Genomic DNA, 21,901 nt, shown 5'->3' on the forward strand with positions numbered 1-21,901 from the left:
TATTTTTGATCAATTTCTTACATTGAGTATAGCGTTAAGATCTTTTTAATTAATGAAATAGATACATTTTCTTACTTCTAAGTGATTTTTTATTTCTTCAAAAATTACTTTAATTCTAGACAATTTTTATTTCCAGACGTTTGGTAACAACATAATGGTTCAACGTTGCCGACTGGATACCTCCATTTATTGGACTCCGCCACAGAGTTGGGGCTAAGGGATACCGCCTCCTGAGGTTTTTGTGGACGAAAAGAATGCAAGTGTGATTTTAAAAATACTGGGAAGGCAACTTGCTGTTGAATTTGCAAACTTGATGATAGCTCATTAGCTGCTAAGTTTTTTAAAAGAGATTTCTCCCTAACACATTTTGCTAGGGTTCTCTTTGAAAGACTTCCAAGATCCTTCTGGATTTTGTCTTTTTTTCGTCGAGTTAAAATTTTTAAGTGTCCATTAATTCCTTTTGCACCCTAAGAAGAAATATATTAAAAAATGTTTGTTGTACAAAATAGCGTTACAATACATTTCCGTTTGTTTGTTTCCGTTCATAAATAATTCTTACTTGATGGTTGGCTCTTTAAATAAATATTTATAAGTTTAACTGAATAAACTCCTGCATAATTTTTAATTTGATACATCTGGGACGACTATAGCATATGGCTCCCATTGGAACAGTCGGAAAAAGACTAGCTAACTAACGGAATTTAGTTAGAATTCGTAAATTCTTGTTTTTGATGATTAAGCAGTGCATAAAAAATTTTAACTTATTTAATAAATAATAACTCTTGTACAAAAGTATGATATAACCACTCCTAAACTTGACCCTTTCTCCAAAGGTGTTGCCACCAAAAATCGTAAAAAAAAATAATTTACAAAAATATAGATTGTTTCAACTATAAGCAGTCCCCCAATGAGCAGACATCTCACTTTTACAATACCTGTTTAAAAGTAACATCTGATTGTTCTGCGGTTTTTTTGTAATATTGTTACTTGCCTTTAAAGTATTAGCTTCATTATCGCCGAGTCTCGCTTTTGTTTTGGGAGATAAATCTGACATTTTTATTTTCTCAGTTTGGAAACATGATAGGGAATGATTTCTGTTCCCAGTTGAGCTTCGGCCGCCATTTAACTCTAGTTGGTTCTCAGAAGAGTCTGTTGTAATGGTATCTACATCTACATCGACTTCTGCCTCTACATCTATATTTGTACTTGTAGACGGAGAACGGCTGGTACTTTCGCTTTCGGATATGGGGGCGTAGGCCTGTTGAACTTCGAATTTCCCTTCATCTTCAGTTGTCTCGATGTCTACAACTTCGTCGTCATCATCATTATCATCTGAATTTCTTGTTACACTGTTTGCTAAAAGAGAAGCAATTGACTTCTCTAAAAATAGGTTTATTATAATAATATTGGTGCAACATGAAAATTTTGCTTACTTTCCGGATTAGACTGAATTTTTCCTAAAATCGGTGAAAAAGTCTCATGTCCTACTATCTGGTGGGAAGAGCCTGAAATACTATCGCGCGTTAAAACCGTTGTAGTTCTTGTAGATTGTGTTGGGTTGTCACAGTCAGTTTGTTTTGAATCATTAGATCTTGTGTACAAGGAAGTTGACACGATGGCAGTCGAAGCGACAACTGGTTTAAACGCGGAGCAATTAAGAATGGAAGGAATGTTATAATCGGACAGGTTAAGCCCATTGTTTGCCACTCCAGAGAGCTTACGGTTCTTAATAATACCATAAATTGATGAATGGGACTCGTTTTTGATATTAAAAGAACAACTATCCAAAGTTCGAACTGGATTCGCATTCGGGAATGGATTGTTTGTGTCTGGTCTAACCCAAGTCCGAGGACAGGAATCAAAGTCCAGGCTTGAGTCACGGTTGTCGCCGCTGGGGATTTTTCTTGAGTAAGGTTGTTGATAATGTTGGTCCTTCTGCTGCCACATGTAGTCCACTACAAAGTTTCTGGAAATTGGCATTATAGAAAGATCACGTTCATTGCGAAGGGAATGCAGAGGTGATAGGACGGTTGAGCCATGTAAGTTAAAGGGAACGCCAACAGTTGCAGCTGCTACCGCCGTTACTCCAACCACTGCAGCGGCTGCAGCTACAGTACCGTAATTGTACTGGCTGTCTATCGGGCGTTGTGGGAGCATGGACTCCGATTCCCCGTCGATTTCCTTGTCATCTCTTTCCAAATTCGTTGGTGAGCCACATGAACTGCTGCCAACTCCCGAACTTACCGCCGTGGATGTCGTCGGTGAGCCAGGATTTCGATTATTAGCGCTGCCACCAACAAGTCGCTTTCTTGTCCCGCCGTTAAACATGGCTTTGACATCTTCCCATGCATGAATTATTTTTTCATCGTAGTCATTTCCACTCAGAGACATATGCCGACGCCAGGAATTAAAATTCGCTGCATCGGGCTGAACGTACCTGTCATTAGTTGTTATACGATGTGAGTGGAAAATAAATTTATTTGGCGAGAAAAACATTCCGCAATATGAACACTTAATGCACTTAGCCCTTGATGAGTTGTAACGCGAGGGTAGAAAGGATCCGCGGCAGCCCCAAGCACATTTGTGTTGGACGTTGAAAGCGAAGTCGTCAGGTAGTCGTGGAGGTGTATTGTCGCCCAAAAAACTCTTGCATAGACGCTCCGCTTCTCTGCGGGTTATCATGCCACATCGTCGTGAACTTACTGGCATTGCGCCAGCTCTTCTCAATATTTCCAATTGCACGGGTGTACATTGTACACAAGTAATGCCAAGAGCAACTCTCCTGTTATGTATCTCGTTATAACTGAATTGTTTTAATAATGTATTTGAGATTTGCGCCAAACAAAGGCGCTCTTGACCTTCAATGTGCAAGGATACAATCTGCACTCCGTACAGCAAAACGGAGCTAACCTACAAATATAAAGCTTCCATTATTTACAAATTTAAAAAAATATACCATTTATGTATGTAATAGGGTAAACTTTATTCGATGAAAATTATGTAAATAGTAGAAGGAAGCGTTTCCATCCCGTCCGTCCGCCTGTATATTCGTATGAATGATGAAACTATAAAGCTATAAAGTTAAAATTAAGAGTAAAGATTTTAGAGACTATAAAAAATTGACACACCCACCACCCTACCATTGAAAAACATTTTAAACACGAATATAAACCGCCCAAAACTGTTACGCCCACACTTATGTTTTAATTTGGTTAGGTTTTATCATTTGTCCTGAAAATTTCTATCTACATATATGCTTACAGATTTTTTAATTTTTGTTAGCTTGCTCCCAATATCTGAGTAATCGGTAACTGCTAGTTGAGTTCTCTCTTGTTTTCTTATTTGGTTTTTCTGCAAAATAAGTACGTTTTTGGGACTGAGGCAAGGTAAGTTATTGCCAATTTAAAGTCATATTACCCTTATTTTAAGCCGCGAACTTTTGTATGTTGAGGGTGCGATCGATTGGAAATATGAATAGCTAGGCAAGTCATGTTCTTATTTATTAAAAATTTAAAAACGTCCATTTTTACGTAAATGTGTTGTATATCAGTAGTTAGGCTTTAAATTTTCAACAAAAACGTTAGACGCGTGAAATCCAGCAAAAAGTAAAACCAAAACAAGAGAGAACGCTAAAGTCGAGTTCCCCGAGATCTCAGGAACTAGAGAACTAGAGATGTCAGCTGACATCGAAGATTTCCTAACTGAACCCTATTAAAAAACAAGAGAGAACGCTATAGTCCGGTTGCCCGACTATCTGATACCTATTACTCAGCTAGTGGAAGTGCGAAGAGAAATTTCAGCTCTGGCCGTTTTTGCCGGTTTGTGAGCGTTAGAGTGGGCGTTGCAAAAAGATTTTTGGAAATCGAGAAAAATTTACAAGACTAACAAATGTGCGAAAAAAAAAATATATATATTTCCCATGTCCATGACTTATAAACACCTGGGGTTAAACCTATATGTTGTTAAAATATGTGGTTTAAAATGTCGATCAATGCTATTCACCCGTATTTCGTCTAATTCAAAAGGGTATACTAGATTCGTTGAAAAGTATGTAACAGGCAGAAGGAAGCGTTTCCGACCATATAAAGTATATATATTCTTGATCAGGTTCAATAGGTGAGTCGATCTGGCCATATCCGTCTGTCCGTCCGTCTGTCTGTCCGTATGAACTTCGAGATCTCAGGATCTATAAAAGCTAGAAAGTTGAGATTAGGCATACAGACTGCAGAGACATAGACGCAGCGTCGTTTCATGTTGCCACGCCCACTCTAACGCCCACAAACTGCCCAAAGCTGCCACGCCCAAACTTTTGAAAAATGATTTGATATTTTTTTTATTGGTCTTGTTATATTCTATCGATTTGCAAAAAAACTTTTTCTCCTCGCCCACTCTAACGCCTACACACCGCCCAAAGCTGCCACGCCCACACTTTTGATATTTATTCATTTTTGTATTAGTCTTGTAAATTTCTATCGATTTGCCAAAAAACTTTTGCCACACCCACAAACCGTCAAAAACTGTCAGTGCTGCGTTCTCTCTTGTTTTTATTGTGATGTACATCACCAGCCATTATGTTTTTACATTTGAACTCCCAATTTCTTTACAGTTTTTTAATATAATTTCTAAATTTAATCCTAGTAATGCAGACCTATATGCTATATTATCATTAGAGTGCGTCTCCAAACATTTGAATGATTGCCAGGAATTTAACCATAACAACTTCTTATCGGTCCTCATATCGACTCCTGACAGCTATACTTCAACCACGATCTTACAAGATACACAAAAGGTCTTCAGAAGTTAAAAAATCTTAGAAACAAATTTTATAAGAGGTTTTTCCAATGGGTAATCCAGTTGATGGAAAAAGCTATAGACAACACAAAAGAAAATTTGAGTTCCTGAATAAATTCTATATGATCCGTGTATCTCTGATGTGGAAAATTTCCTTAAGGCCAACTCCTACACATTCCGGTGCTTTATTAATTCTAAAAAGAAATCTTCGTCAATATGCTACGACACATGGGAACATTTCAGCTAACTCTGATGCTATTTGCTTCCTATTTCTCTACTAACTGTGAGTGGAAATTATCTGGAAAATATTTTACGCAAGATTCCGGAAATGTTCAATATTGGGTCGTTTAATATTACTGATGCCATTTCTGATGCTATACTGCACCTTTATTGATTCATAAATATATAAATATACATAAATAAAGTCTTCCCCTTTTTTCATAAAAACTATATTTCGGGTCTTCTTCTCCCTCTTACAATGCGTCTTTTGTCATCGTTATCTAAGACTATTTTTACTTCTTGCCGATTCACAAAAATGGTAAAAAAAATTGTTGTCTGCTGAATCTAGCAATATTGCTACGCTTTTCGAATAGATAGTTTGTAAAAAATAATCCTTCCTATTTCTCGCTTATACCGATCCCAATCAAAATGGGTCATTCTTAGGTTGATTCGGTATACACAAATTTCGCTAAAGCCTTTGACAAAGTCTGTCATCGCTATGTGGGCCAAACTTTCTAAGTTTGGCATTCACTCATCCTTTTTAAATTGGATAACATCATAAGTGGTAAATTTGACTTATCACGTCAAGACTTCCTCAAGGCGGTTCTCTTTACCCTTTGTTTTTAATTTTTTTTAATCAGTTATATTTGTATGTGCCTTAAATGTTGTAATTACCTGCTGTACGCAGATGATCTCCAAATCTATAATATATGACATTTAACTCTATTAGTGACAGTTTCTTGCTTAATGTTTATTTGGGCAGAATTTGCAACTGGTGGTCTAAAAATATTCTGCCTTTAAATATAAATACATGCAATGTTGTTACATATAGCAAAATTTTGTCAACAATTGCTTCGTCTTACTCCATATATATTTCACCGCTTTCCTAAATAAGTAAATCTTATTTATGGTCAAGTTGATAGTCCGGACTTGGTTAGTCGGCTAAACTTCTCTGTTCCAACGAAATTCACAAGAAATTATGTACCCCTAATTTTTAAATTTTTGTAGATCTTACTATGAGTTGCATGACCCCTACATAGTATTATGTTCTGTCTATATTAGACTTTATCCTATTACAGTAAATTCCGGTTATAACGACTCCGCTTATAGCGTCAATCCGGTTATTGCGACGGAAACTCGTTGACTTGGTTGGTCTCCATACAAAGTTATATGAAAGGACCTCCAGTTAGTACGTCTCCGCTTTTAGCGACAAACCGCTTATACCGACGAGATTTTTCTTAATTCAACCGGATATTGCGACGTGCCAAACAAAAACAAGAGAGAACGCTATAGTCGAGTTCCCCGACTATCTGATACCCGTTACTCAGCCAGTGGATGTGCGAAGAAGAAATTTCAGCACTGACAGTTTTTGGCGGTTTGTGGGCGTGGCAAAAAGTTGTTTGCCAAATTGATAGAAATTTACAAGACTAATACAAAAATGAAAAAATATCAAAACATTTTTCAAGTTTGGGCGTGGCAGCTTTGGGCGGTTTGTGGGCGTTAGAGTGGGCGTGGCAACATGAATCGACAAACTTGCGCTGCTTCTATGTCTTCCAGAGACATAAGATCAATTTTGCAATAAAAAGTTTCCATATTTTTATTTATTTTATAAATAATATTTTAGATTATGAATTATTTTTATGAAATATTTATTTTTTAAATGTAATAAGATTCACTTAAATTATTTTTTTATATTTTATTTTGATATTTTTAAAAAAGCGCGCAATTATGGGTGGTATGAAATGCTCTACGAGTAACGGGTATAAAAAACTTCTTTCAAACCATAAGAGTTACGAATCGAAATTGACCAAAACATTAATCAAATTTGTTTCTTAAATCAAAATTGATTTCGGCCCTAAAATCGTCTTCTAGCATAAGCACGCACACATGCACACGATCTCCTTTATTGTTTTTACTCATACAAGCAAGATAACGCTTTCGATTTTAGGCGAGCGAAAAGAGAGCAAGAGAGAGAGAGCAAGAGAGCGTCACCAAAAAAGTGGCTGCATAGTGCAAAACCAATTTATGGCCGTTACGCATCTTGTTATTATAATGTCTTTGGTTAAACCCATGACCCTTAAACTAAAGAAAGGTGCTGTAATAGATATCAAATGTAAAGACTACATCGAATCATTTGAAAGACTAAAGGTTTTTATAACTTCAGATCCGATATTAATCTACCCTGATTTTTCAAAGCCCTTTTCTCTAACAACTGACGCGAGTAATGTACCCACTGGTGCAGTGCTATCATAGAACCATTAGCCCGTTTGTTTTGCCAGCAGAACGTTGAACGAACACGAAATCGGCTATGCTACCATTGAAAAAGAATTTTTAGCTATAGTTTGGGCGACAAAATATTTCAGGTCATACTTATTCGGCAGGCCTTTTGAAATAATGATCACAAGCCATTGGTATGGCTCAATAATATCAAAGAGCCGAACATGAAAATCAAACTTAACGAATTCGATAAGAAGTCATGGTTGGCGAAGTCGCAAACAGCGTAGACGCAACTATACATAGTGCTAATGAAGATAATTTAAATTATATATCCATAGGCGTGGCAAAAAGTTTTTTGGCAAATCGATAGAAATTTACAAGACTAATACAAAAATGAAAAAATATCTAAACATTTTTCAAAAGTGTGGGCGTGGCAGCTTCGGGCGGTTTGTGGGCGTTAGAGTGGGCGTGGCAAAAAGTTTTTTGGCAAATCGATTGAAATTTACAAGATCTATACATAAATGAAAAAATATCAAAACATTTTATAAAAGTGTGGGCGTGGCAGTTTTGGGCGGTTTGTGGGCGTCAGAGTGGGCGTGGCAACATGAATCGACAAACTTGCGCTGCGTCTATGTCTCTGGAGTCTTTACGCTTAATCTCAACTATCTAGCTTTTGTAGTTCCTGAGATCACAGCGTTCATACGGACGGACAGACAGACGGACGGACAGACGGACGGACGGACAGACGGACATGGTCATATCGACTCGGCTATTGGTCCTGATCAAGAATATATATACTTTATATGGTCGGAAACGCTTCCTTCTGCCTGTTACATACTTTTAAACGAATCTGGCCATGTCCGTCTGCCCACGCTAACGCCCACAAACCGCCCAAAATTGCCACGCCCATACTTTTAAAAAATGTTTAGAAATTTTTTCACATTTTTGTTCGTTTAACTCTATATACCAAAAATCGTTTTGCCGCGCCCACTCTAACGCCCACAAACCGCCAAAAACGGTCAGTGTTTTAATTCCTTTTCTCACTTTCACTAGCTGAAAGTCAGATAGTCGGGCAACCGGGCTACAGCGTTCTCTCTTGTTTTTTAATAGGGTTCAGTTAGGAAATTTTCGATGTCAGCTGACATCTCTAGTTCTCTAGTTCCTGAGATCTCGATGTTCATATGGACAGATAGACGGACAGGCCGACATGGCAAGATCGACACCGCTATAGTCGGAAACGCTTCCTTCTGCCTGTTAAATACTTTTCATCGAATCTAGTATATATACCTCTATCTAGTATAACGGGTATAAAAGTAGTCTAAAAACAATTTAAACTTTTTTGAAAAAGTAAACAAATTTTTGTAATTACCATTTCGTTTTGTTTTCCAAACACATCATCGTAACGGTTCAGATACTTAACATTTGTAATATCGCGACATTTTTATATTTCTAGTTCCCATAAAACAAATTTTCAAAGATTTCTGTTTTAAATAATTGATTTAAGAAATCAAACATGTAGACATATCTAGATCAACCCGACTGATTATCATCACTAGAAGGAATACTAAACTAAAATGCTTCAAAGCAGTGTATACTGAAGGGACTAGTATAGCTGAATTCAAAAGTTTTGTGATTGGCAGTTTTTACACATTAATCACAAATTTAAACTACATTACAATTATCTTTCATAGAAAGTAGCATAATTTAGCCTCCCTATTTAATTATTAATGGATATCTTTTAAATATATTTCATGTCAATTTGAATCAGGTTTGCTTTTATGTATGAAAAAGACTTGGCTGATTAGTGGTACTGATAAAGAATATATGTGTGAACTATATAACATAATTCTTTACATACCTTTTATCTACGAGTATAAAACTACTGTGTATAATGGCGGTATTAATATGTTTTTAAAGTACAGTCATGTAACATATTCTAAATTGTTTAACACAACTTTTGACGCAGATAATTCAACAAAATACACCTGTGATTTTACTAAATGTGAACTTTAAGTTTTCTTACAAATCTTTTTTCTAAGGCAATTTATTTTTTTCAGTTAATTATATTATCATTTTAATCATATAAGTATTAATCATACCCACATGTGCATTAATCATATTAATCATATGTTTAAGTAACAAAACAGAATTATTTAATTAAAATTGGTTAGTGCCCATCCATTCTCCGGTGGGTGTTTTTTTATACGTTGTTTTTACCGTCATGGTTTTTAAATTTTTGGTCAGACGGACATAGATAGATTTGTTTTACTTAAATTGGTTTTGCACCCTTAACAGATTTTTTAAATTGCCTAAAACACTTTGAAGACAAAGTCAAACTAGCAAGAGTCCCTGAACCAAACGATAACATTTTTCAAATGTATTTTTCCAAAACAGCCTTATTTTTATAAACTAAAAGAATAAATTTTTTACTGATCTATAAAGGTTATATAAAGTTCCAATTAGATTAACTCGGTTAATGATTCTAAACAAGTACATATGTGTATACTGCATAGGGTCGGAAACGCTTCCTTTGATACAAGACAAATTGTAGGCTAATGACAAGGTAATGCATGATCTAATGAAGGCTAAATATACAAAACGTTATTTTTTAGGTAATAGGTCAATAAGTCAAAATATTTTATCCAATTAAACCCATTACTCGCTCAGGCAAAGGGTATAATAGATTCCTTGAACAGTATTTTACAGGCAGCGTATTTTTACAAGCGTTTCCGTCCATATAAATTATATATATTATCATTAGCCGATCTTAGGAACTACAGAAGATAGAATGTTGAGATTACGCGTGAAGCTTCCAGAGACATAGACGCAGCGCAAGTTTGTTGACGCACACAAGCCGCCCAAAACTACCACGCCAACACTTTTTAAAAATGTTTTAATATTTTTTCATTTTTTATATTAGTCTTCTAAATTTCTATCGATTTGCGAAAAATATTTTTGTCACGCCTACTCTAACGTCCAAAAACCGTCCAAAACTGCATAGCCGAGTCGATGCACTCTGCAGCGTATGTACGTGGCAAAAAGTTTTTTGGCAAATCGATAGAAATTTACAAGATAAATACAAAAATTAAAAAATATCAAATTATTTTCCAAAAGTGTGGGCGTCGCAGTTTTGGGCGGTTTTGTGGGCGTTGGAGTGGCCGTGGCCGACAAACTTGCGCTGCGTCTATGTCGCTGTAGTCTGAATGCTTAATCTTAACTTTTTAGCTCTTGTAGTTCCTGAGATCTGGACGTTCATACGGACAGACGGACAGAAGGACAGACGAACAGACGGACGGACAGACGGACATGGCCAGATCGACTCGGCTATTGATCCTGATCATGAATATATATACTTTATATGGTCGGAAACGCTTCCTTCTGCCTGTTACATACTTTTCAACGAATTTAGTATATCCTGTTATTCTACGAGGAACGGGTATAAATATCGAAAGTTACCGACAGAGGTAAAGCTTCATCTTTTCTTCAACAGATGACATTAAAGTTTCATAATCCAAAAGGTTGGGTCGATAAATTTAATACCTTGCTGTGGGCACTTGCCCGTCATTGCTCCACGTGTAAGATCGCGCAACCTAACCTGTTTCGTGCGCTTGACGAAAATTGTGATAAAAAACGCAGTTCTTTATGAAAACGTCCACTTGATAAAGAAGAAGATTCATTCACAATCGAAGGCAAGTCGCAAGTGGCAATCCAAAAAATCGTAACCAATATGAAATCGAGATGGCGAGCTGTACACCGAGCCAAGGATATTTTTCTGAATAAGAACAAGAGCTGGCTGGATACTTCGATTGATGTAACGGTAAATCCAAAAAATCGTAACCAATATGAAATCGAAATGGCGAGCTGTACACCGAGCCAAGGATATTTTTCTGAATAAGAACAAGAGCTGGCTGGATACTTCGATTGATGTAACGGTAAATAACAATTGCTTATGCATAAACACAAACACTTGCTATGCAGGCTAAATGAGCCTTCGAAAAACTGGAGCTGTTTCAGTGGCGAGCGATGAAGTATTTATTATTTAAAAAGGTCTCGAAAATGGAAACAAAAATATCCCCTAACACTGCTTTAGGACTTGTTCTTGATGCTAAATTAACAAAGTCGCAGTACGTGAATATCAGACTCACTACGAAAGCATACAACAGCACAGTTTTTCCTAGTTACGATTCCGATTTGGAGGCCAAAAAACAATGCTTTCCGGCAGACATTTCAATTACTCAAAACTGTGCCGAAGTTAAACTACAATCGCCTTTGAACCATACGGGCAAACGAATTTCGGAAATGGAAAATGACTTTTTAGATTTGATGAACAATAATGTATTACAAAATTTAATGCTCGTTGTTAAGTGGGGGTTCGACGGGAGCTCTGGACAAAAAGAATACAAACAAAAATTTTCTAGTTTGATTTTTGGCCAGGAATTTTGGATTTCCGACCACTGTGCGGCATCAAAATTTGCAGTAATATACAATTTGAAAAACAATTAAAAACAGTGTACTGTTAAACGAAACTTGAAACACAATTTTGGCCGAATTTGTATTTGTTTTACGTAAACGGTTATACATATATCATTTATTTTATAAAAGAAGTAACAGCAAACATTCATAGTATGTTAAATCGAATGTTGATAAGTGTATGTTTAGTAGTAAACAGTTCTATATATGTACATTTAAACACATTATATTTATTTGGTTTTGTTAAATTCTTTTTTGGGGACATTACCGAAAAAGTATGCATTACATAAACCTAAAATCGTAGACCGTAACATTTTAGGCCATGGTTTATCTGTTACTAGAATACTTGTCTATGTACATATGTATATAGTTTTACGCAATGAGTAACGGATATGAGAAAAAGACGCTTGAGTCGAGTTTATGTACCGCTACTGGCAGTACTAGAAGAAAATAAATTTGAAAAATAGAGAAAATCAGATTGCGTAAAAAGCATATCCTAGAATTTAAAAAGTAAAATAGTAAAAAAAATTTCAAAAGTTTAGGCATTATCAAAAATATTTCAGTCATATTGATAGAAATTGGAAAGACAAATAATAAAAATGAAATAAAGAGAGCGCTATAGTGGAGTGTCCGTCTACCTGATACCCGTTACTCAGCTAGTGGAAGTGCGAAGGAGAAATTTCCAAACTGACAGTTTTTGGCTGTTTGTGGGCGTTAGAGTGCGCGTGGAAAAAAGATTATTGGAAAATTGGCTGAAATTTAGAAGAATCTAGTGTATCCTTTTACTCTACGAGTAACGGTTATATTACTTTATTATGATACCAGAGGAAATAAATAATTTTTTCAAATACCCCTGCTGACTTTTGTCATATAGCCGCAGACATTATGATTTGTGTAAGTTATACTGTCTACAATTTTAGTCTTAAGTCAACCAAACATTTTCTTACTCGCGAGGGTTTTTGTCGATGAATTAAAATATTTTTGAAAATTAACCCTGTCAAATAATAAAATAAAATTTCGTTGTAATTGCTGTCAAAAATAGTATACAAAATTTTTGTTTTTAAAATCTATATAGAACATTTGTTTATGCTCTTTAAAATTAATGCTAAAGATGAAAATCGGTTCAGTGGTTTTTTGTTATCACTTACACAAGTGTGAAAAACATGGTTTCAAGAAAAAAAAGTTTAAAGTTTGCGGTTATGGAAAGATTGGCTCGGCGCCAGTAACTTCCGGAAGGCATCATCTCTTCCAGAATTTCGAGAACAAGCTTTTAAACCATTGACACGATATTCTCAGGCAATATACCTATCGATAAAAACAAAAAAAATTTTTTTTTTTTAATCTCTAAAGGTAGTTCCCCCCTTGAACACCGATACAGCTTTCTTGCATACTGAAAATATTAAAGTACGTACGTGATTTGACCTTTGAGGCGCTTGGCAGTTTTCCATCCCATCAAAGTGAGCCACCGATAGGGAAGTCATTTGAACACTTTTATTTAAAGCCATTTAAAAAAGCTGCTGAAAATATTTTCAATAAACATATCTTGTTAACATATTCTTATCCATAGGCGACCTTGCTAAGAAGGTATGTAAGTCTGAATAATTTGTAACTGGACTAGCATGAAAGGTTAATATGAGAAAATATGTATCATACATATGTAAATATGTATGTATGTATTTATCCGACTTATAAATAAAATAACTTTCAATAAAAATAAGACGTTTGGGAAAGTTTCATGCAGAAATCTTGAAAACTGGGAAACTGGTTTGCGCAAAAACGTTCATATAGAGACATTGCTTCACTGTGTTCCAAATGCTTGTGTATTTTGGTGATTGAACTGTATCTTGTGGTCCCAGTAATTAAAAATCGGAAAGTCTAATTTCAACTCGTTGCGTATTTTTCAAGAAAGTTTCATGTATAAATCTTTAAAGCTGAGAAACTAATTTGCGGAGAAACGTACAGACGGACATAATTTTCTTCATCACTGCGATGCAAGCTGGCTGAAATCTATATACTCTCTGCAAGGGTATAAAGAGAATTTTTCTAAAAACATTAGTATTAACTTTTACTACAAATTTATTCGTAACGTGAAAACTCCCTTATTCAATTATAGGATGCGTGTGAATAGCATAATTGAAAAGGAGACAGTCCCTGGAGACCATTTCGTTAGAGATAATAAGGTTAGCAAAAAAGTTATAAAGTACAGATTGTTAGGCTTAATGCCTTTGTAACTACATGCCCACGCTTAAATTGCAAACGGGAAGCGAAACAAATGATTACGGTATTCCTAAACTTCTGGGGAATCCGAGGGTTGAACGAATTACAAACCAGTGAGGTAAATAATGACAAAATTATGTTAGTATTTAGAAAAACGGCAGATTGTTAACAATCTGGCAGATGTACTCAAACTTTCGATCAAAATCGAGTAAGCAGGGACGAGTGCCTGAGGTTTAACGCACCAAAGGCGGGGTTGTTTGTAAGAGGGAGCTTCAAATTTTTTTTTAATTATTCACATTTCTCTTATTATTTATATATAACAATAAAGAACGCAATAGTAAAGTTCCAAAACTATCAGATACCCGTTAGTCAGATAATTGGAGTGTGATGGCATACTGATAGAAATTTGAAATCAAATAATAAAACGAGTATCGAGAACTGCCACGACCACACTTTTAAAAAATGTTTTAATATTTATTCATTTCTTTATTAATCTTGTAAATTTCTCTCGATTTGCAAAAAAACTGTTTGCCACGCCCACTCTTACTCAAGTTTATCGACTATCTGATACCCGTTACGCAGCTAGTGGAAGTGCGAAAGAAAGTCTTCAACACTTACAGTGCGTGGCAAAAAGTTTTTTGGAAAATTGATAGAAATTTCCAAGCCTAATACAACAATGAAAAAATATCAAATCATTTTTGAAAAGTGTGGGCGTGGCTGTTTTGGGCGGTTTGTGGGCGTGGCAGCATGAATCGATAAACTTGCGCTGCGTCTATGTATGTCTTTGGAGTCTGTAAGCTTAATCTCAACTTTCTAGCTTTTGAAGTTCCTGAGTTCTCGACGTTCAAAAGAACGGACAGGCGGACATGGCCAGATCGACTGAGCTATTGATCCTGATCAATAATATATATACTTTATATGGTCGGAAACGCTACCTTCTGCCTATTACATACTTTTCAACTAATCATCTAGTATACCCTTTTACTCTACGAGTAACGGGTATAAAAATGTTTTCATATTTATACCCGTTACTGAAAGAGTTGACCCACAAACCGCCAAATACTGCACCACACTTTTGATAACTGTTTTGATTTTTTCCATTTTTTTTATTACTTTTATAATTTTGATTATCGATTTGCAATTTTTTTTGCCACGCCCACAACATGCCCAAAGCTGCCACGCCGACACTTTTGAAAAAGATTATTAAATCTGTAAGCTTGGACCATAAAAGGTGCAAACCGCATTTGCAACGTGAATTCAATTATCCCTAATTAATTTGAGTGGTTGTTTACTCTAGGGAGTGCCTCAAACTTTCACTTCAATTGCTTGTCCAGGTTTCATATTTCAAATTGGAAGTGTGTACTCGTCATCCAATTGTACATATACGCCTATTAAAATCGAAAACGATTACGTTTCGGAAGTTCCGGGGGTTGATTTCAGAGGCATATGCCTTTTGACGATACAAATTCAGATATGGGGTAGATAAAAAATGGACTAAAATACCCACTGATGAGTTGGCAATAATTCGCTTGAGTGGGTACTGTCAACAGGCAAATAATAGGTGTTCCATTTGAGGGCGGGCAAACTTTACAAAACTGCTTGTCGTTGCTGGTACCGGTCCCAGTGATGGCCTTTTGTTTACACGTAAAACATCATGCATATTTAATTGGGTTAAATTGCTTGACGATTAACATTTGAAAATGAAATGTGCGGATAATTGAGTTTACCTTGACTAATTATTTTTCCTTTTGAGGCTATGGGCTTGTATCCGTGGAAAATGTAAACTTACATGTAAATCTATATCAGTAGCTTTCAAGAGATCTCAATCGATAAGTTTTTGCTATTGCTTTATTGCGAGAACCTGTTGTTATACCCGTTACTCGTAGAGTAAAAGGGTATACTAAATTCGTTGAAAAGTATGTAACAGGCAGAAGGAAGCGTTTCCGACCATATAAAGTATATATATTCTTGATCAGGATCAATATCCGAGTCGATTTGACCATGTCCGTCCGTCCGTAAAAATGTTGGTAAAGATATAATGCCCGTCTATTTTGGTGTTGTCCCAATAATTAAAATCTACTACCGAGTAGAGTCCCACATTTTTATGAATTTGTAGAGTCAATTATAGACAATAGATTTTAAAGCAGTAAGCGGTAAACTTATAAAGTTATAAATATAGTATATATATTCCAGTAAGAGAGTATAGGATATTCGTTGAAAGGTATGTAACAGGCAAAAGTATTCAAGTTCTCGACTATTAGATACCCGTTACTCAGCTAGTGGAAGTGCGAAGGAGAAATTTCAACACTGACAGTTTTTGGCGGTTTGTGGGTGTTAGAGGGGGCGTGAAATTTACAGGACTAACAAGAATGGGAAAAAATACCAAAACATTTTTCAATAGTGCGGGCGTAGCAGTTTTTGGCGCTTTGTGGGCGTGGCAAAAAGTTGTTCTGCAGATCGATGGAAATTTACAATACTAATAAGGAAATGAAAAAATATATAGATCTCAGGAACTATAAAAGCTAAAAAGTTAAGATTAGACATGCAGATCCCAGAGCCTTAGACGTAGCCCAAGTTTGGTAACTGATGTTGCCACGCCCACTCCAACTGCCAAAAGCCACACTTACGCATCTTCTATTAAAGCCGAAGAAGTAAACTTTAGATATTGTATTTGCTATACAATAGCAACCATTTTTTGTCACAAAAGCGTTGCTTATACTTGAAAGTATAGAAAATCATGTAACAACGGTAAAGATTCTGTGACGAATTTTATTTGGGTGTTGTATTTAAAATTAAGGGTTAAAAAAAATACCATTTACGCATTGAAGATTCCCTTAATGATGTGGGCGCCAGACAGACCTTGGCATTTATAACATTTGTTCGCGTAATCCTTATACCTTTGTATACTCCTATAGTCTAAAGTAAGGGGTATTCAAATGTTGTTGCATCGTTTACAATTATTTGTATGGTCACTTACCGACGTCACTTTACTAAAAGTCGCTTAAGCATTATTTTACAAAGTTGAGCACTACCGCTGTTGTTACCGACATTTTTTGTATTAATACGAACTATATATATATACATAAATATATAATATTCATAATATTGTTTGATTTGATGTATTTCTTTGTTTTGGGATAACACTTGTTAGGTTACGTTCAAGTTGCGATTAGATTCATATCGCTTTATTAACCTAAGTTCCTATTTGTTTAAAAAACTATTAATTTGTTTGTTTTAAAATATGTTTCCACTGTTATAATATATTTTGGAATGTGTACTTTTTTTAAATACTTAATCATTCTGATTATTGAAGTTTCATCTTATAGTTAGATAACTGAATGTAAACACTCGATTTTCATTAAACAATTTAACACATGGCATAGTCTGAGGACTAGATTATTGTTACACGAAAAAGGTGCGAAAACTGAATATGAAACACCATATTCGTTGGTATTGGCATCGTTCAAAGAAAGCAGCAGGAGTGAGAAACCGATTCCGGTACCAGCTTGTGAAGTCCTAAGAACCAAATACTCTTGACCGCTTATCAGCCAATAAGAGACCGAAAGCAAATGATACACCACAAAAGGAAATATATATATAAATATATATATATATATATACTAGAAAAAGCAAACCAATAAGAATCAACTATCCCAATTTCGAGGGCGTTTCCAAAGTACGCGCTTGCGCTCTTTTAATAATAAAAGTTTATCAAATTAACCCTGTGTTTCTACAAGTATGTAGCGAAAACTGAAACATTTGAACTGTTGAATGTGTTTTTTAATTTAATTACCTTTTCCTATGAATTTAGGTAACTATAATTGAATTTAATTAGCATGTTAAGGAAGCATGTGTGTACAAAACATGAGTTCTATTTCTCTCACAATCCATGTATAACAGATATTTTAAAGCATTAAACATTTTCGGTAGAAGTTGGAAAAAAACTTATAAACAACAAAAATGATGACAACATTTGAAAATAAACTTATGCTCCGTCTGTCTCTGAAACCGGCAAGCTTAATTTCGACTTCAAGTTCCTCAAATCGAGGCGTTCATACGAAAAAAAAAATATTTCTTTACCATATATATATATATTCTAAAGCGCCACGATCACACTTTTGAAAAATGTGTTACTATTTATTCCCTTTTTTGTTAGTCTTTTAAATTTTTCTCAATTGGCCAACAATCTTTTTGCCACGCCCGCTCTTACGTCCACAAACCACCAAAAAAATGTCAGTGTCTAAAATTTCTTCCTTGCACTTCCACTAGCTCAGTAACGGGTATCAGATTGTCGGGGAACTTGACTATATCGATCTTTCTTTTTATACCCGTTACTCGTCGAGAAGAAGGGTATACTAGATTTGTTGAAAAGTATGTAACAGGCAGAAGGAAGCGTTTCCAACCATATGAAGAATATATATTCTTGATCAGGATCAATAGCCGAGTCGATCTGGCCATGTCGCCCATACTTTTGTAAAATGTTTTGATATTTTTTCATATTTTTATTAGTCTTGTTAATTTTAATCGATTTGCAAAAAATTTTCTTCACCCCACAAACCGCCCAAAACTACCACGCCCACATTTTTGAAAAATGTTTTGATATTTTTTAAAATTTGTTTAGTCCTATTTTTAGGCCCACTCTAACGCCTACAAACCGCCAAAAACTGAAAGGGTTAAAAATTTCTCCTTTGCACTTCCACTAGCTGAGTAACGGGTACCCAATAGTCGGGGAACTCGAATATAGCGTTTTCACTTGTTTAGTATGGATTGGACAGGGCATTTGATTTAAATTGATGTGCTCTGGCGAGAAAAATGTATGTATTTTTCTCTTGTTATTGTCAATGCTAAAAGTTTAGCTGCGACACAAACCCAATTCTTATTACACATCCAAAAAATAAAAATAATTTACATTTTTATTTCTACACAAGTGTATTCGATTTCATTGTTCGATTTTTGTATTTTATTTGAGTATTTTGAGTACTTGTCTAGGCATCGAGATGGAAACTACAAACATCTGGCCAGAGCGTAATGGCAACTCCCAATATGTATAAAAATAAGCATGGCAACATCGTTTAACAGGGCTTTGGTGTTGCTACGGTCAAAAATTTAGGAAACCTTGAGAAATGTAACTATTCTACGTGAACAAAATATTTCTCACATTTTTGTAGACTTTCAGCTATTTTTAATTTATTTGATAATTGGTTTTAGTCTTCGCTTAAGAGTTATTATCAACTAGTTAATCATTATAAATTTTATGTGATGTTTTCATAAAAATTAATGCACACATGTATATCTTAAGATTGATCTAGATACATACAACTAAAGATATCAAAGAGATTTTTTATTGATTTTGAATATTACTTCAAAATAAATATCCATCTTAACAGCTCAAAAACGAATACAGTCGTTAATGGAAATATTTTAATGTAAATATATAGCCTTCCTGTTTTAATAATATTGCCTGGTGCTTAGATTCTCTTAAAAGTATAAGGAAGCGTTACCGACCCTATATGTATATTTATGTATATGTATATGAACGTCGAGATCCGGGAAAATAAGAGCTAGAAACTTAAGATTGGACATGCAGATCCCAAAAACAAAGACGCAAAAACAAATGTTGTCACGCCCACTCTATCGCCCAAAAACCCAAAACTGCCACACCCACACTTTTGAAATAATGTTTTGATATTTTTTATGAGTCTTGTAAATTTTCTATTGATTTGCAAAAACGTTTTGCCATTCCCATTCTAACGCCCATAAATCACACAAACTGTCACGCCTACACATTTTAAAAATGTTAAATTTTTTTTATTTCCTTAAATTTTTCCAATATTTCCAGTATTCCAAAAAATGTTAAAATATCTCGTTCGCACTTCCACTAGCTGAGTAACGGGTATCTGTTATTCGGTAGACTCGACTATAGCATTCTTTCTTGCTTTTATTATACCCGTTAGCCGTAGAGTTAATGGATATACTAGATTTGTTGAAAATTATGTAACAGGTAGAAAAGCGCGTTTCCGACTGTATAAAGTATGTATATACATATGTACATACAAATTCGAGATAAAACATGCATATTCCAAAACGCATCGCAAGGGTGTTTCCTGATGTTGGCACGCCCACTCTAACGCATTAAACCGCTTAAAACTGCCACGCCCAACGTTCTAAAAAATGTTTTGAAATATTTTAATTTTTTTAATTTGCTTTTCAAATATCAATCGGTTGCCAAATATTATTTTCCACGCCCACTTCAACGCCTTCAAACAGCCCAATACGGTCACACTCACAATTTTAAAAAATGTGTTAACATAAAATTTTGGACACGCCTACTCTAACGCACACAAGCTACCCATAACCCCAACGCCAACACTTTTGAAAATAGGTTGATTTATTTTAAATTTGATTATATTTTGGAAAATTTTTATCGATATGCCAAAAAGATTAATGAAATTTCTCGTTCGCTAGTAGGAGTAGCTGAGTAACGGGTTTCTGATGGTTGACGCATCTGAGTGTCGCCTTTAACAAAAGGGTCTCTATGCCTTCGACGAGAATCTCGACCTCACTACTCGATATCAGCAGCTTGAAGTTTTTGTTATTACCTAAGAAATATCTAAAAAAGTCGCCAGCCACAGATTTTATCCTGATTAAGGTCAAACAAAAAAGCAAAAGAGATAACAATTGAAGATCACGAACGAAAGACGGGCCTGTAGTACAGCTTAGATAACAAAGAGTATGAGATTCTACTACAAACCACAGCCGATGCCGACAAGGTTTTGTAACAAACAAAAGAGGTCAAAATCGTTACACTAAACACCCGAGCCCTACATAGATAAATGGAAAAAAAGAATAGTCCTTAGCCAACCCCTACTTAGGGATGTGTTGTGAGGAGAGTTGAGCGCTACCCTTGAAGCAAACAATTAAAATTATGCATTGTGTGTGGATTTGTGCATGAATAAATGTGCACGATCTTTGTGTTCGTATTCGCCGGTTAAAGGGCGGGACGATTATATGTATGTACATACATATGGGCTGTACTTTTAAAGGTATAGCATATACATATATACATATGTATGATTCGATTTTAAATAAAATAAAAGTACGTTGATGAAAGTTTCAATTTTAGTACATTCTTTTATCGGTAGTACAAACTTAATTGAAACTGTTGCTTTTTAGAAAAATTAGCATAACAAACTAACGATTACGATATTCACAAATTTGACTGCGAAACTCCACGATGATCGGCCTTCGGTACGCGGAGGCCTTTAGAAGGAACACGCGTTTCATATTATTTGCCGGATACGGAAATATTACTTTAAATAACTGCGCACCATCACGAAGGAAATATGTAACCGTGGGTTCGTCAAGGGACTAAAAGTGTGTGTATATATGTATTCTCGGACCTAACTGCTCTTGCCCTTATTAAGTGGTAATGGGAAGGGAAGAGTGTGCGTGTGCACAGGAAATTAAGAAAGGAGCGTGCAGAATCTGATTCCTAATATTTGCTTATTCTCGCTTATTAATTTATTACTTGGATTATATATATTTTGAAAAGATGTCTTAGTATAGCAAGTACATTTACAGTTCATCACTAAAACCAACTATTAAGATCTTTAATACCCAGCCAACCAACAAATTAAAAAAAACTGAAGACAAGACAAGATATTTTTTTAGTACTTCTTGCACAACTTTACTTTATAGTATATTTGAAACCAAGGTAGTTCATTCAACATAAACGAAACTTTAACCAATAAGCGCATAACATTTTTTTTGATAAAACATTTTAAAACTAAACAGGTCTGTGAGGAAAGGAACACTGGTTTTTAAAATATCATTTATACGAAGGAAGATAATATCTTAAAGGTGCCCTTACAACATTTACCTTATGTTGGGATTGGATATTTAGCCCAACAACATATACAGTTGAAAAATCAACTGTTACCGAGACTTCACACTAGCGTCAATTTGTAGGCATTATAGGTTCCAAAAT

The 21,901-nt window shown here is 35.2% G+C and overlaps 1 protein-coding gene across 9 annotated transcripts; it reads right to left on the bottom strand.

Moving 5' to 3' along the window:
* Positions 1 to 97: 97 nt before the first annotated feature.
* On the bottom strand, positions 98 to 17,451 carry LOC120454907. Of its 9 annotated transcripts, none has more exons than XM_039640592.2 (6): positions 16,892 to 17,447; positions 16,727 to 16,830; positions 13,110 to 13,214; positions 1,434 to 2,910; positions 992 to 1,380; positions 98 to 467 (listed from the first exon to the last, which is right to left on the bottom strand). In XM_039640592.2, the coding sequence occupies exons 3-6, from the start codon at positions 13,200 to 13,202 to the stop codon at positions 105 to 107; spliced, it is 2,322 nt and encodes a 773-aa protein (XP_039496526.1). In that variant the 5' UTR covers positions 13,203 to 13,214; positions 16,727 to 16,830; positions 16,892 to 17,447; the 3' UTR covers positions 98 to 104. The 9 variants fall into 9 exon arrangements, 8 of the variants coding, with proteins under 8 accessions (XP_039496526.1, XP_039496531.1, XP_039496530.1 ...); XM_039640597.1 differs by lacking the exon at positions 16,892 to 17,447 and adding an exon at positions 12,846 to 13,002 and having other exon boundaries at positions 13,110 to 13,211; positions 16,727 to 16,749; XM_039640596.2 differs by lacking the exons at positions 16,727 to 16,830; positions 16,892 to 17,447 and adding exons at positions 12,846 to 13,002; positions 15,422 to 15,443 and having other exon boundaries at positions 13,110 to 13,211.
* Positions 17,452 to 21,901: the final 4,450 nt, after the last annotated feature.

Source organism: Drosophila santomea, chromosome 4 (assembly GCF_016746245.2).
Source record: "Drosophila santomea strain STO CAGO 1482 chromosome 4, Prin_Dsan_1.1, whole genome shotgun sequence".
In the NCBI taxonomy this organism is placed as follows: Eukaryota; Metazoa; Arthropoda; class Insecta; order Diptera; family Drosophilidae; genus Drosophila; species Drosophila santomea.

Bases quoted from the DNA above. Each gene is read 5' to 3' on its own strand.
- LOC120454907 (XM_039640592.2), bottom strand. From the start codon at position 13,202: ATGGCTTTAAATAAAAGTGTTCAAATGACTTCCCTATCGGTGGCTCAC. The intron at 1,381-1,433 runs GTAAGCAAAATT...ACCTATTTTTAG, and splicing joins AATTCAGTCTAATCCGGAAA to AGAAGTCAATTGCTTCTCTT. The intron at 468-991 runs GCAAGTAACAAT...ATTTCTTCTTAG, and splicing joins ATGAAGCTAATACTTTAAAG to GGTGCAAAAGGAATTAATGG.